The sequence below is a fragment of the Salminus brasiliensis genome, chromosome 5 (genome assembly GCF_030463535.1).
Source record: "Salminus brasiliensis chromosome 5, fSalBra1.hap2, whole genome shotgun sequence".
NCBI classification, from domain to species: domain Eukaryota; kingdom Metazoa; phylum Chordata; class Actinopteri; order Characiformes; family Bryconidae; genus Salminus; species Salminus brasiliensis.
The window spans coordinates 7,621,762-7,637,159 of NC_132882.1; the positions used below are offsets into that span (position 1 = coordinate 7,621,762).

The 15,398-nt window shown below is 42.2% G+C and overlaps 1 protein-coding gene across 1 annotated transcript in view; it reads right to left on the bottom strand.

The window, feature by feature from the left end:
* Positions 1–15,398, bottom strand: part of adarb2 (adenosine deaminase RNA specific B2 (inactive)) — a 252,150-nt gene that overhangs the window by 87,664 nt on the left and 149,088 nt on the right. Inside the window, exons 2-3 of the mRNA XM_072679337.1 lie at positions 6,711–6,800; positions 2,582–3,486 (exon numbers count right to left, since the gene is read on the bottom strand). Coding sequence (XP_072535438.1) covers positions 2,582–3,486; positions 6,711–6,800 — 995 coding nt within the window. The remainder of the gene's footprint in view (positions 1–2,581; positions 3,487–6,710; positions 6,801–15,398) is intronic.

A 15,398-nucleotide genomic window follows, 5' to 3' on the forward strand; every position in this document is an offset into this window, starting at 1 on the left:
CTTTTTTTCCAACTGTATCAGTGTCAATCAATGATGGCTGGTGTATGGTGATGGCCTACTGGGTAATAACACCGCCCTCCCCTGGCCAGAGTAGGGTCTGATTCCCTAGCTGGACAAACACACCACACTACACCAATAAGAATCCTTGGGCAAGGCTTCCAACACTTCATTCTCCTACCTGTGTAACATGATAGAAATGTAAGTCACTGTAGGTAAAAGCATCAGCATAATGCTGTCAGTGTGAATGACAACTCCCCAAACACATAGAAAAGTGCATGACCAAACCACACAATATATGGACAAAAGTATTGGGACACATCTTAATCTTAATAATTGAATTCAGGTGTTTTATTTAGTCCCATTAGTCCCCAGTGAAATTTCTATCCTCCTAGATATTCCACCATCATCTGTGAATGGTATAATTGAAAAGTGGAAGCACTGAGGAACAACAGCAACCATGAAGTGTCAGACCACATAAAGCTGCATAGCGGGGTCGCAGAGTGCAAAGGGGAACAACTCCATATTAATGCTTGGAAGGATTTAGAATGTGATATTATAAAATGGTGTAGATGTCCCAGTACTTTTGTTTTGAAGCCCCAATGAAGTGACTGCATCATTGCCATTGACCTGGCAATCTCTCTCTAGTAAATCCTGAAGTCCAACATAAAGATGTGAGCGGGAAGAACCTTCTCCTGATGTAAAGGTTCTTCACCAATTTTCTCAAGGTTCTTTATACATGCTTCTTTATGGAACCTAAAGTGGCTCTTCTATGGTGTTGCTCACAGAACTATTCGAAGCCCCTTTATTTATTAGTGTCCTACATGAAAGAACAAGGTACAACAACGATATTCCCAAAATTCCCACCAAACATGTTGTTTCCATGACTGAAAGCAGATCATATAGACGAAATAAAACTCTGCGTCTACCATCGTAGATCCAGCTAGCTCATATTTAAATGAGCACTGAGCAGTTCCTCTCTCATTCAGGGGCACGGTGACATTGATCTGGAAAGAAATCCCTCCTAGAGGTTCTCTGGAAAAACATTATTTCCCAAGCCTGATTGCGCTTTCCATATTTGATTAAATAAGAGGGCAATGGGTCGGAGGTTTGTTTGTCGATTTGCTCTTTTGCTTTTCCATCTCCTTTGGGCAACAGATTAAATTAATGTTTATAGACACTACCACGCCACACGTGAGGAAACAAGAGATTGTGCAAAATTCCAAAGCTTTTGCAATTATAGCTCTATAAACACAGCGGTGAGTGGGTGTTTTGGGGAGGGTTGGTAAAATAAACTCCACTGTCGGGAGCACCGCTGTTGTCAGGGGCATGAGGACAATGATAATTCCCCTCATTTACGCTCTTTTTCCATTTGAATAGATCAGTGAGTAGATTCTGTTTACCTCTGGACCTCTTTCCCACATATCCACACACACACACATACACACACACACACCCAGGCTTGGGTTTACATTAGATATGTCACCCTCCTTTGCCCAAAGTAAATGTTAAAGCTTGTGTGCTAACACAAGAGGCTCTCAACTCCAGTCTGGGGACCCACCGCCCTGCACTGTTCAAAATCCTCCCTGAACCAGCTCATGAAGGGCTTCATAATTAAGCTGATGAGTGGGAGCAGGTGGGTTGGGGTCTGTGTTGAGGGTTGTCTGCATCATTTCCACGTGAATAAGGCCCAAAAGTTTGTAGACGCAGGCTTATCTGATTTTTCTTCTGCATTCAAGGGTATAAATGGAGAGTTTGCCCCTGCTTTCCAGCAACAACCATCTCTTGGTTTTACGCTAGATGTTGGGACACGTCTTTGAGGATTTGACTGCATTCATCTTGCTGATTCTGGATTATTTAATTCTGAATCATGCTAACTCATGCCAAAGGTATCATGGAGCTCCATCACTTTAGACAATGCAGCTCCACTGCTCTTCAATCCAATGCCGGGAGGCTTTATAACCCTCTAGCTGACATTTGGCATCGGACATGCTAACCTTGGGCTCAAGAGCTGCTGCTCAAGATCTAGGACTGTAGGAGGAGAAGATGCCCTTGCAAAACTGCAATAATATAACCCAAGCAATGAGGATTTTAGAAAATAATCACACTAAATTATCTCTATAAACCAGGGATGGGCAATTCCGGTCCTTGAGGGATGGATTCCTGCACTGCTCAAGCACACCAGATTCAGGTTTTGTAGGTCTGCTTGAGCAGCAGAACAAGCAAAGTGTACTGGCCTCCAGCCCCCATTGCCCAGCCCAACACTGTCAGAGTTGACTTCTGATTCACCTTTTAGTCTAGGCTTAATCTTAATCTGCATTCAAAAAAGCTTTCATTCTTTTCAGATGTGTTGGTTCCACATGCAATATTAGCTCTGGCCAGCAGGTGGAGCAGTGCCAAACCTCCGCTTTGATCCATCCGACCCCGTTCTTCCCCAACCATTATCCCCTCCCCCTTAATTAAATCTTGGACAGCCTTCCTGCATCCCAGCATTCCTGCTGGTTCGGCTATTACAGGCCGCCGTATGGAGCACAGAAGCTGCCAGCAGCCCGGCCTAGGCTGGGCTTGGCTTTGCATGGCTCACCTGGGGTAAATGAGGGCACTTGATCCTGCTGGGTCTGTGGGCTGCTCTGGCCTCTGGGACCTGCCGGATGTTGAAGAGCGCTTGCAGGGCACTGAGCGCCGCCCGCCTCTTGGCCAGCTTCTTGCTGCGGCCGGAGCCCTCGAAGATTCGGCCGTCGACCCGCACGGCCATGATGAAGCTGCGCCCCCTACCCTTGCTGCCCTGGGACAGGCAGGCGTAGCGCAGGCCCGGCCGCAGGTCGTTCAGCAGTACAACCGGGCTTGGGGGTGTAGTCTCTGGGGCTGGGTTGCCCTGCCTAGCCTGCACCACCATCAGGTCCAGCGTGTGGCGAAGCCGGAGGGCGCTAGAGAGCAGCTCTGATTCTGCCGAACGGCAACCGTCCGGCTCAAAGCCTTTGAAAAGTGTTTCTGGAAAGTCTGCCTGGTCAGACGTAAAGTCCGCTGAAGGGTCAGACAAGCTGCCCATGGCCAGGTGAGCTTGGGAGGCGTTAGGGAACTGGACGAAGGATCTAAGGGCCAACTCGGCCGCCTGCATCTTGGCCTTTTTCTTGGTGGGGCCGGTGCCCTCAAAGGTAAGGCCGTTGACCTCCACAGCAATGGAGAAGAGTGGGGCATGGACCGGGCCTGTCTGGGAGACGGTTCGGTACTGCAAGCCAGGCCGAAGCTCGTTCAGCTGCACAAGGGCATTCTTGGGCGCCTCGGACCACTGCAGCTTTCTGTAACACAGCCGAAGCCTGCACGGCCGCCCATTATTGTCCTCCTCCAACGGACGCTTCCGTTTTAGACCAGATGCGCCGCCTCGGGGTGAATCGGACAAAAAGAGAGGCTGGCGGTCTGACTGGACAATGGCACAGTCCTCAAGGTTTCCAATGTTCCGGTTCTCCTTGACCTCTGCACTGCTGGTACCTGAGAGAACACAGAAAAAAAGTGTTTTAGAAGAATGAACAAAATTGCCTTAGACAATCTGAGCAAGAGTCAAGGAGCCAAAGGCACCTTTATCAGAACTCTGATACAGTTTAAACAGGACAGTGTCAAATGTTTCTGTGTCCAACACAGATACCATCGTATTCAAGAAGACTATGTAGGTTTCAGATGTGGAGAAAAGTATATTTAATTTAATTGGGAGGTAAGTGTTCATTTCACCAGAAAAAAATACTTATATAATTAATATAATTTTAATAATATTAATAATATTAATATATATATATATATATATATATATATATATATATATGAATACATATTATTACAATGTCATTGTTCTGTATGTCATTTAGCTCTTTTAGCTGTTTTTAAAGATCTACTTGAGGAAGCTCAATGGAAGTCAATGTAAAAAGAAGAGCAGTAAAAAAACACCAGTTTTTCAGAAAGTGCTTTTGCAGCAAATTTCACATTCAGGTTTACGTCTCTGTGTGAAAAGTTAATCAACGTTAGTGTGTGTTAGTCTTTAAACAAGCTGCTGAAACTCAACTTTTGGTTTCAGAACCAAAAAAACGGCCCATGGAAAGAAAAAGTTCTGTAAATGTAAAAGTTCATTAAACGTCTGTTCATGACACTCTGTTACTGGTTGTTTAAACATTTGGTTTCATAAAAAAGTATACAAACAAATATGTTCGATGTATAAAAAATAAAAAAAATAGGACGCTAAGTAAGCTTCATGGTATCGATGCTCTCTATTGCCAACTGATACGATATCGGTGCAACACACACACACACATATACATTAATTATATTAACTGCTAACAATTAATGTAAACACTCACCAAATAGCAATGTGCAAAAAAGGATGTAACACATCTGAAATTTTGTTAATTTATATATAGTCACTGTACTATGTATCGCGAAATGTGTCCTCCGCATTTAACCCATCTGTGGTAGTGAACACACACACACACACACAAACTAGTGAACTAGGGGCAGTGAGTACACACACACCCAGAGCGGTGGGCAGCCAACTCCAGCGCCCGGGGAGCAGAGAGGATAAAGGGCCCACAACCCTGTTATCGATAGGCCGATGCTCTGACCGCTGAGTCACCACTGCGGTTAGTATATATTAGTATACTATATATAAATATATAAGTTATTTAAGAAGACATGTCCTATATGGAACTACACAGGAATACGGGATTCTCAAGTACTTCGCTTGCATTCTGTGAATCCGAACAGTGGAACGGTTCTGAAACGGATCCAGTGTTCCCCCGATCAGTCCTAGCCACATCAGAACTGCCTCCCAGAAAGGCTCTTTTGATGCAGTCCCAGCGTAATCAGGATCAGAAGTCACCAGCTGAGGTTGGAGTGTAAACCGGTCTGATGTCTCCATTTACTTTCAGCACTGTGCTCTAATCTCTGATCTCACGATCAGCATAAAAACCTGCCAGCTGATACAAAATGATATGATAATGAAAAAAGGAAGAGAGAGAGCGAGAGACAGTGAGAGAGAGAGAGTCAGAGGGAAATAGAGAGAGAGAGAGAGAGAGAGAGAGAGAGAAAGGGGAAAAAAATCCAGTCTCATCCGCTCCGAGGCAGCTCCTGAAAGTTCCCTGCAAGGGAGGCTATCTTATTTAAGTGTTTTAAAATCCGAGGACAAATCCTCTCAAATGGGGCATTATCTGCTAAATCGCCCCGTAATCTGCCACAAAATTGGCTTGGGATCCATGCTTAAAGTGGGTGCGATTTGTCCCCTGTATTCAATGCAAAGCAGCAATCCCTTTTGTAATGGAGAGGAGCAGCGACTGTTCCAGAGTTTCGGAGAGTGCGGAGAAAGGGGGGGTGGGGGGGATGGGGGGCTATTTCACACTGAGGCTTTCTAGGCTTCACGGCCAACCGCACTGTGTTTCACTCTTCTAATGCAAATCCATCACATTTCACACAACAGCACAAGCAGAATATCACTGCAAACACTCCACACGCCACACACTGGCAGGCTGAACAGGAACAGTACACTGTGCCGTAACCAGTGGTTATGTCACACACTTCAATCCTCAATCACAGCTTGATATGCTGAGTAATACAGAATATGTCCAAATGTTTGTGGACACCTCTTCTAATAAATGCATTCAGCTTTTTTTTTTTAAGTTGCACCCAATGCTGACCCAGATGTGCAAATGCACACACAGCTTGGCTAGTCCCTGTAGAAAAGCACTGTCAGTAGAATCAGACTCTCTGGAGCAGATACACATGAACTATTTGGCCTAATGCCAGACGTGGGCAAGAGGGGTATAAAGCCCCCCAGCATTGAGCTGTGGAGCAGTGGAACTTAGTTATGTTCTCTGGAATGATGGTTTTCGCCCCAGCCATTACTTTTGGGATGAGTTGGGGATGATGAGGTGGGGTGGTGATTATCCAACATCCTGACCTCACTAACACTATTGTCAAGTCAAGTCAAGTCAAGTCAAATTTATTTGTATAGCTTTTTACAACTGTTGTCGTCACAAAGCAGCTTTACATAATTAGTACTTAATAAAGAACAGAGACAGAGAAAAAAGAAGGAATAACATGAAACGTCAAAGACCCTCGTGAGCAAGCCAACGGCGACAGTGGCAAGGAAAAACTCCCTCAGAGCTGGAGGAAGAAACCTTGGGAGGAACCAAGGCTCACAAGGGGGACCCATCCTCCTCTGGCCAGACTATTTAAACATTAATGATAAAAATTACCAAAGCAGATACAACAGAAAGTTAGTAGTGGTGATATTAATAGTGTCAGACAGGCACGAGTCCATCTAGGTTTCAGCACGGCCACCAAACAGGCAGCAGCAGCTGGCGGGTGAGCCATGGGTGGTGGCGGGCTGGGGGGGGGGGACCCGCTGGCCGGACTGGTAGGTGGCAGCTGGTTAGATGCAGACTATTGCAGCTGGTTAGATGCTGGTTAGATGCAGACTATTATTATTATTGCAACTAAATGCAATCAAATCCTCACAGCAATGCTCCACATAATCTAGTCGAAGGCCCTCCTTGGATAGTAGAGGCAGTTACTGCAACAGGAGCAGGATAAACAATGTTTTGTTCAGTTTCCTTGATTCAGAAGAAACAATGAATAAGCAGGTGTCCCAATACTTTTGTCCATTTAGTGTAGATTTAGAAAAGGGCATGAAACAAAAAGGGCTTGTCTGTGCATATCTTTGCAGGACTTACTTAAAGTGTCTTCGTCTTCTGTGCTGCCTGGACCTGGACTCATGTACTTGAAGGGGACGATCAGGGCGGACAGCACGCTACTCACTTTTTCTGAAAAACACAAACGCAGAGAAACATGATGCACACAATCGAGAGAATATCACAGAGTTAGAACCAGCAAACTTCACTACAAGGACAAGATTCATACTGGCTCAGTCAGAGAGCTGGGTTATTGATCACAGGGTTGTGGGTTCGATACCCCTGTCCCCAGTTTTCAGTTGCTGTGTTTGTTAAATTGCTTGAAAATGAAGAGGTCATGTTCTGCGACACTCCGAGGGACATGAGCTAGATGCCAGTCCCACCGCCGAAGACACGAAACCTCTGTGCAGTAAAGACTGGTGGGAGGGAGTCACACTGAGGAAATCCACAGCCTCTGAGGGGAAGCACAACTTCCATATGACAGTCATACCCCCTGGCATAGCCCCTATCCCAGGAATAATGCATGTTGCTGTGGCCTTGTACAAGACAGGCCACAACCTTGAGCAGAACCTACCTAAACTTTCAGATCGGGAATGACATTGGATATGTGTGTTTACATGGCTGTTATTATATTTTTTTATTTAACGAATTATTTAAAGGATCTTTTCCGATTAAGGCGTATATATGACTGTATTCCATCCGAGCGATTCCCACCCCTAAGCGGAAGCACACCCAATATCAACGCTGGGACAGAGACCTCTGACCTGAGCTCAGTTTGTAGCAGCAGTCCAAAGCTCAGGCTTCTGAGGTTAGCTCTGGCACTGATGAGCCAAAGAGTGCTGACAGCGTTCTTTCTAGTTCCACTTGCAGGGGAGCTTGTGTGTGTGTTTGTGTGTGTGTGTGTGTGTGTGTGTTGTTTACACTGAAGGCTCCTATTAAGGACATGAAGCGCTCTGCTAAGTTGAGGGCAGGATGAGACAGCCTGACAGTGGAGCTGGGTTCCATAATTACATCCCTGCTTGGCCCACCATGGACTAATGATCAATAGCTCTAAAGACCCGACAAGAGAGCGAGAGAGAGGACGAGAGAGAGGATGAAGAGCGGATAAGGCTGGAGAGAGAGAGGAAGAGGGTCTTGGAAGGTTAGGAGAGATACGCTCACTCAAACTGACTCTCTCTACAGACCCAGGGCTTTTTTAAACCTGATTAATCATTATAGAACTTCTAATTTCCTACCACCTCCTCTCCAAACTGCTTTACTTTATTTTACTCCTTACTTTACTTTTCAGTTTCTTTATTTTATTCACTTATTATCATTTTCTTAATTGTTTTTTTAGTAATATTATTTTTTAATAAAAATATCTTTAATTTATATTAAATATTTTTAACTAATTTATTTTAAATAATTATTAAATAAGATATGTAATAAATATATTTTGTTTTAACCCAAAAATATCTGGCTTATGTATTTGAATGTTTTTCTTAAAGTTAAGTTAATTTAATTTAAGTGAAGTTATTTTGAATTACATTTAAATTTAATTTACTTTAATTCAATTTTATTTTATTTTATTTTATTTTATTTTATTAAGATTGTACCTGATTTTCCTCCCCAATTTTAGAAAGTCAATTACCCAACCCACTTGTTTGTACTTGTTTGTTGTCAATGACACTGGACGACACATGCCTCCTCCAACACATGTGCAACCAGCCACCACCTCTTTTCAAACTGAAGTGATGTGGAGAGAAAGAACCATCTACCCACCTGGAGAGAGCAAGACCGACTGTGCCAATTGGCAGGTAGAATGGAGCGCTTGGGGCACAGTGTGTTTTTATGAATTATTACAACGTAAATGTAATCAATTATTAATTTAACTTTTATCTTTTCATCTACTAATCTCCTAATTACCTTTTAAACTCATTTTAAAATTGCCACCTTTAGACTGATGCATTTTTACTTATTTTGTTTATTTATTTTTATTTATATATGTTTTTTTTCTTGTTTTTCTTACTAATTAAATCTTAATCTTAATTGTTTTTTCAGTCACTGTTTATTATTTAAGTATTCCGCTACACGGTACAATGTACAATGGAGGTTTTTGTGTGACGACAATGATAGCTATGCTACACTGGCAAAAGTATTGGGACACCTGCTCATTCACCTGCTATTTCTTCTGAAATAAAATAAGAGTTTACCCTGCTTTTGTTGGAGTAACTTTTTTCTTTTCATCTCCTAATCGCCGAATTACCTTTTAAACTCATTTTAAAATTAGACGGATGCATTTTTACTTATTTTGTTTATTTATTTTTATTTATATATTTATATAAGTTTTTTTTCTTGTTTTTCTTATTAATTAAATCTTAATCTTAATTGTTTTTTCAGTCCCTGTTTATTATTTATTTAAGTATTCCGCTACACGGTACAATGAGGGTCCCCTTCAATGCACTTTTAAATGAAAATAACGGTTGATTGATTGATTGATCGATCTTTTGATTAACAGAAGTTTTGAATTTCATCAATACAAACATTCGCTAAGACACTGCACATATTTAAAGTTATGGAGGTTACATTAAATCCTTGTAACCTTAACAAAAAAAACGAAACCTGTAGAATCCATTTGAAAAGGCTCTATTAATAAAACATGTATTTTTTCGAGGTGGTGTTTCTGAAAGCCTCGGAGACCAGTTTCAGCATCAAAAGCCAAAGAAAAAGACAAATCCTTAAGAATGCGGGGTAGTCATTACTGTGTTTCAGTGTGTGTGTGTGTGTGTGTGTGTGTGTAAAATCTTCTAGAGGCCTAAAAGGATCTTTAATGTATTTTTTATCATCCTGTTGTGCCTAAGGTCCTCACCACCCACTCTAGCCATTCTCTCAAGTGTGTTGTAGGCCTGCTGAAGTGAGTGGAGCTCTGCACAGCTTCACACACCCACTCAACCTGGAGCTACCTGACATCCTCACCTGGAGCCACGGGTTTAACTACAGTTACTAGAGAGTTAAAGGAGCACAGGAAGATCCAGCAGAGACAGAGCTAGGCACAATAGCTAGGCACTATTCATGGCTATTTATAGACATGATCGGAGGGATATTGATAATAACAGTCAACACTGTAGGATTTTCTGTAAGTTTTTAGCCGATTTCATCCAAGCATCCATCATTCTTCGTATCCCCTCCTTCATGTTGAGGGTATTGGCAGGTCAGGAGCCTACCCGGAATCAAGGATCAGGAATACCTCCTCATGGTATAACACGTTATTCAAGCATCACCACATCTTTTCTAGCTGCTGCTGAGATGACGTGATTTCAGAGCTCAACGCGCTTAGAGGAGAACACTAACATCTTTATCCATGTGTTATTAGACACCCATCTGTAAGAGGGCCATTCTACCCAGCCAGAGAAGTGTGAGGTCAGTTATGCTCTTCTGGACATGAACAGGGTCAGGAATCCACTAAAACACTCAAATTAGTTGTTTCTTCCCCTGTGAAGCTGCTATTTTGGAGGTTTTTGCATGACGACAATGATAGCTATGCTACATTGGCAAAAGTATTGGGACACCTGCTCATTCACCTGCTATTTCTTCTGAAATAAAATAAGAGTTTACCCTGCTTTTGCTGGAGTAGCTGTCTCAACTGTCCAGGGAAGAAGGCTTTCAACTAGAGTTTGGAGGAGCATTGCTGTGAGGATTTGAGTGCATTTAGCGACAAGAGCGTTGTTAATAAGGTCATGAAGTTAGATGATCACCAACCACCTCATCCCCAACTAACCAAAAGTATTGGATGGAGCACCAACTATCATTCCAGAGAACACAGTTCTTCCACTGCTCCACAGCTCAAAAGCACTCTAAAATATCCAGTAAATTATTATTATAACAACATTCATGAGATTCATGTGAACTGTTCTTCTAGTCTTTTCAAGCAAACAAAAAAATGCATGGTAAATTTGAAGATTGGTTACAACAAAGGTCAAATACATGCAAATATTTAAATCCTGTTGTCATGTACATCTCACATAATGGTGTATTTGGGTAGCCTGGGATCTTCTGAATATATGTGAATGTCTCCTAGAAATACTTTGGAATTTGTAGGGAAATAAAGGTATATCCAACTGTGTCCACATATCCTGCAAAATTGCCAAAAAGTCAAACAGTTATTTATTTATTTATTTATTTATTTATTTTTAGCTTGACAAGAAGATGACACATTATTAACTAAAGGCTCCACCCCATTCACGTTGCAAAAAATAATAATAAATAAATAAATAAATAAATAAAATTCCAATAAAAGAGTTTATTTTGAAGTATATTCAATTGAAATATTATTTTAAATGTATGATTTATTTTGAGCTGTGGTTGTCAGCCCCTCTGTATCGCGCCCTCCCGGGGCAATTCCGAGCCATCGCCCACAGGCTCACATAAGGACTTCTGTTGCATTTCCGTTCATGTGTATCGATTCAAAGACTCGGTTCTAGTTCAGGTACGTTCATGTGTGTTTGATTCAGTGTCTTGTTTCATGTTCATGAGTTACACCTGGGATTTGGGGGTACTTAGGAAGCTTCGACACTGCCATTCGGTGCCGAGAATTGCATGTTTGGAACCTTGAGGCAGCCCGAGAGGTTCCCGTTACTGCTTACAGTGTGTTAAGGCCAGCTTCTGATCTACGTCTGTTTGTTTTCGGCCTCTGGTTTGTCAAGTTTGTGTTGTGTTCACCTTTATGCCCTGTCGCTGCTGCTTCGTTTGCCTTATTTTGCCCTTTTGTGTTACCGTGAGTTCTGTTAATAAACAACTTGCTTAGAATCCATCTCTGCGAGCGTTCATCCCTCTGTGTCTGGCCTAACCCGACAGTGGTCTCGAAATTGGTATCGAGATTCAAAAACATCAGTATCAGTATCTAGTATCAGTACTGACTACCAAAATGTATTATCATTAAATCCCTATGTATGTGAGTGTGAAGAATTTGAGGAAATTGGTACATCAAGGGAAGGTTCTTCATACTTTTTATTAAATAAAATTACATGGTTCTTTATGGAACTTGGTGCTCGGTACTGTTATTGAAAATGGTGCTTGTATGGCTTGTAAAGAACCCTTTGAAGCACCTTTATTTTTAAGAGTGTAGCCCAAACCAAAAATGACCCCCAGGACGCCGTTTACATTTAATTCCATGCAAACTAGGCTTTTGAGTATTGAGCTGGACTGAAATGCCTTTACAATGAACTGGAAATATCCCAAACTATTGATGTCACCCTCAGATGTTCTGTGAAATGTTTGGGAATAGTGGAATTTTATTAAAATCTACTAATCGATTACAAAAAAAGAGTGCAGCTGAATCACCACCTTTAGACTGATGCATTTTTATGCGCCTAGACGGCACGGCCCGAGGCAGGCTGGTCACGTGACCGCTTGCAGCACGTGTCCGACACCATCCCCGCCAATGGCAAGAAAAAAAAACCCCACAATCTAAAACGGTCTCACCTATCAGCAACCTTAAGAAATCCTTCCTGCTTGACTGAAACGTGACCGTGCCCAGGCAGCAGGGATTCTGACAACTTGTAATGTGTTGAGCGAGATAAGGACCAAGAATCCAATTATTTCTCCTTCCCAAGCTGTGGCCAGAATGCTCTCTCTCTCTCTCTCTCTCTCTCTCTCTCTCTTTCCCCTTTTCCATCAGAAGTGAGCAGGACTTCTAGGTCAAACACATACGAGCTAAAATGCTGAATGTCAGCACGCAGTGGGAAAGATACGGCATGGCTCCATTGTTCACTTCCTGTGTGTCACTTCCTGAATGACGGCTGCCGGGGATGGGCCGTGAATAAATAATGGCAGGTGCTATCAGTGTCATCTACCAATCACTGCTGAAGTGCTGAGACAGGCTTTCAGTGGTGGTCGAGCCATGATCCCGAGGTGTGTGCAAGTTCACCCCTGTGCACACGCCTTCTAACCGCCTTCAGCCTTCAGCCTTCAGCCCAGACCACACTGACCCGACACCCTCAAACAAACAAACCTCCGGTCACTTTGCCACACCTTTCCGAGACCATTGACTGTGTTCCCTGTGATTCAAACTGTTGTTCCGGAATGTTGCCCTTCCTTCATGTTGTTCCGGAATGTTGTCCTTCCTTCATGTTGTTCCGGAATGTTGTCCTTCCTTCATGTTGTTCCGGAATGTTGTCCTTCCTTCATGTTGTCCTTCCTTTACATTGTTCCGGAATGTTGTCCTTCCTTTACATTGTTCCGGAATGTTGTCCTTCCTTTATGTTGTTCCGGAATGTTGTCCTTCCTTTACATTGTTCTGGAACGTTGTCCTTCCTTTATGTTGTTCCGGAATGTTGTCCTTCCTTTATGTTGTTCCGGAATGTTGTCCTTCCTTTACGTTGTTCCGGAATGTTGTCCTTCCTTTACATTGTTCCGGAATGTTGTCCTTCCTTTATGTTGTTCCGGAATGTTGTCCTTCCTTTACATTGTTCTGGAACGTTGTCCTTCCTTTATGTTGTTCCGGAATGTTGTCCTTCCTTTATGTTGTTCCGGAATGTTGTCCTTCCTTTATGTTGTTCCGGAATGTTGTCCTTCCTTCATGTTGTCCTTCTTTTACATTGTTCTGGAATGTTGTCCTTCCTTTATGTTGTTCCGGAATGTTGTCCTTCCTTCATGTTGTTCCGGAATGTTGTCCTTCCTTCATGTTGTTCCGGAATGTTGTCCTTCCTTCATGTTGTCCTTCCTTTACATTGTTCCGGAATGTTGTCCTTCCTTTACATTGTTCCGGAATGTTGTCCTTCCTTTACATTGTTCCGGAACGTTGTCCTTCCTTTATGTTGTTCCGGAATGTTGTCCTTCCTTTATGTTGTTCCGGAATGTTGTCCTTCCTTTATGTTGTTCCGGAATGTTGTCCTTCCTTCATGTTGTTCCGGAATGTTGTCCTTCCTTCATGTTGTTCCGGAATGTTGCCCTTCCTTCATGTTGTTCCGGAATGTTGCCCTTCCTTCATGTTGTTCCGGAATGTTGTCCTTCCTTCATGTTGTTCCGGAATGTTGTCCTTCCTTTATGTTGTTCCGGAATGTTGTCCTTCCTTTATGTTGTTCCGGAATGTTGTCCTTCCTTCATGTTGTCCTTCCTTTACATTGTTCCGGAATGTTGTCCTTCCTTTACGTTGTTCCGGAATGTTGTCCTTCCTTTATGTTGTTCCGGAATGTTGTCCTTCCTTTACGTTGTTCCGGAATGTTGTCCTTCCTTTACGTTGTTCCGGAATGTTGTCCTTCCTTCATGTTGTTCCGGAATGTTGTCCTTCCTTCACATTGTTCCGAATGTTGCCCTTCCTTCATGTTGTTCTGGAATGTTGTCCTTCCTTCATGTTGTTCTGGAATGTTGTCCTCACTCATTTACATGGTTCTAGATTGTTTTTTCTTATTTACATTATTCCTTCCTTCACAATATTCCAGAATGTTGTCCTTCCTTCATGTTGTTCTGGAATGTTGTACTCCCTTATTTACATGGTTCTGGAATGTTGTCCTTCCTTTATGTTGTTTCAGAATTCTGTCCTTTATTCACACTGTTCTAAAATGTTGTTCTTCATTCACCCTGTTCTAGAATTCTGTCCTTCATTCAAACTGTTCTAGAATCTTGTCCTTCATTCACACTGTTCTGGAATCTTGTCCTTCATTCACACTGTTCTAGAATTCTGCCCTTCATTCACACTGTTCTAGAATTCTGTCCTTCATTCACACTGTTCTAGAATTCTGCCCTTCATTCACACTGTTCTAGAATATTGACCTTTATTCACACTGTTCTAGAATATTGACCTTTATTCACACTGTTCTAGAATTCTGTCCTTCATTCAAACTGTTCTAGAATATTGTCCTTCTTTCACACTGTTCTAAAATGTTGTCCTTCATTCACACTGTTCTAGAATTCTGTCCTTCATTCACACTGTTCTAGAATGTCCTTCATTCACACTGTTCTAGAATTCTGTCCTTCATTCACACTGTTCTAGAATTCTGTCCTTCATTCTCACTGTTCTAGAATGTCCTTCATTCAAACTGTTCTAGAATCTTGTCCTTCATTCACACTGTTCTAGAATTCTGTCCTTCATTCACACTGTTCTAGTATATACCTCCTATTGGCACTGTCCTGTGATTGTTCTCATTGGTGCAGGAATGCTAAGGAATGTTCTCCCCAGTCATACTGTTCTACATTTCACTTTCTCCTGTCTATAGAAAATATTACACACATTTGCAGAATCTCAGCGTAGGTGGCAGATGAGCCAGTAAAGAAGACTGCAACTAATTATCACTATCCACTGTTTATTGACTTCATACAGCACTGATGCCATAAGTCAGCTGTCTTATATAATCTAAAACTTTACAAAGAACCACAAGTTTACCTGCATTAACAGATATTAATATACTATTTTTTATAAATCTTCAACTATAAAGTCATTGCTTAGGAGAAAGCAACAGATTTGTATCTGCAGAACGTGTAATACTCAGATTCAGCCTCAGAGCACAGTTTCATCAGTGGTTCTAAGAAAAGTGTGCTGTTTCAATCAGACAACTTGAAGAAAGTCAAAAACCAACCATAGGTAAAGGTGAAATTCCATATGAATAAGGCAAAGGGTCCCTCAAGTGTCACAGGGGAAACCAAGCTATACATACATACACATACAAAGACACATCAAGCAACCTTTATCAGTGCTTATGGGTGTTATGCCTCACTATTCAACAGTACAAGCTTCCAGCTGTAGATCAGCACCCA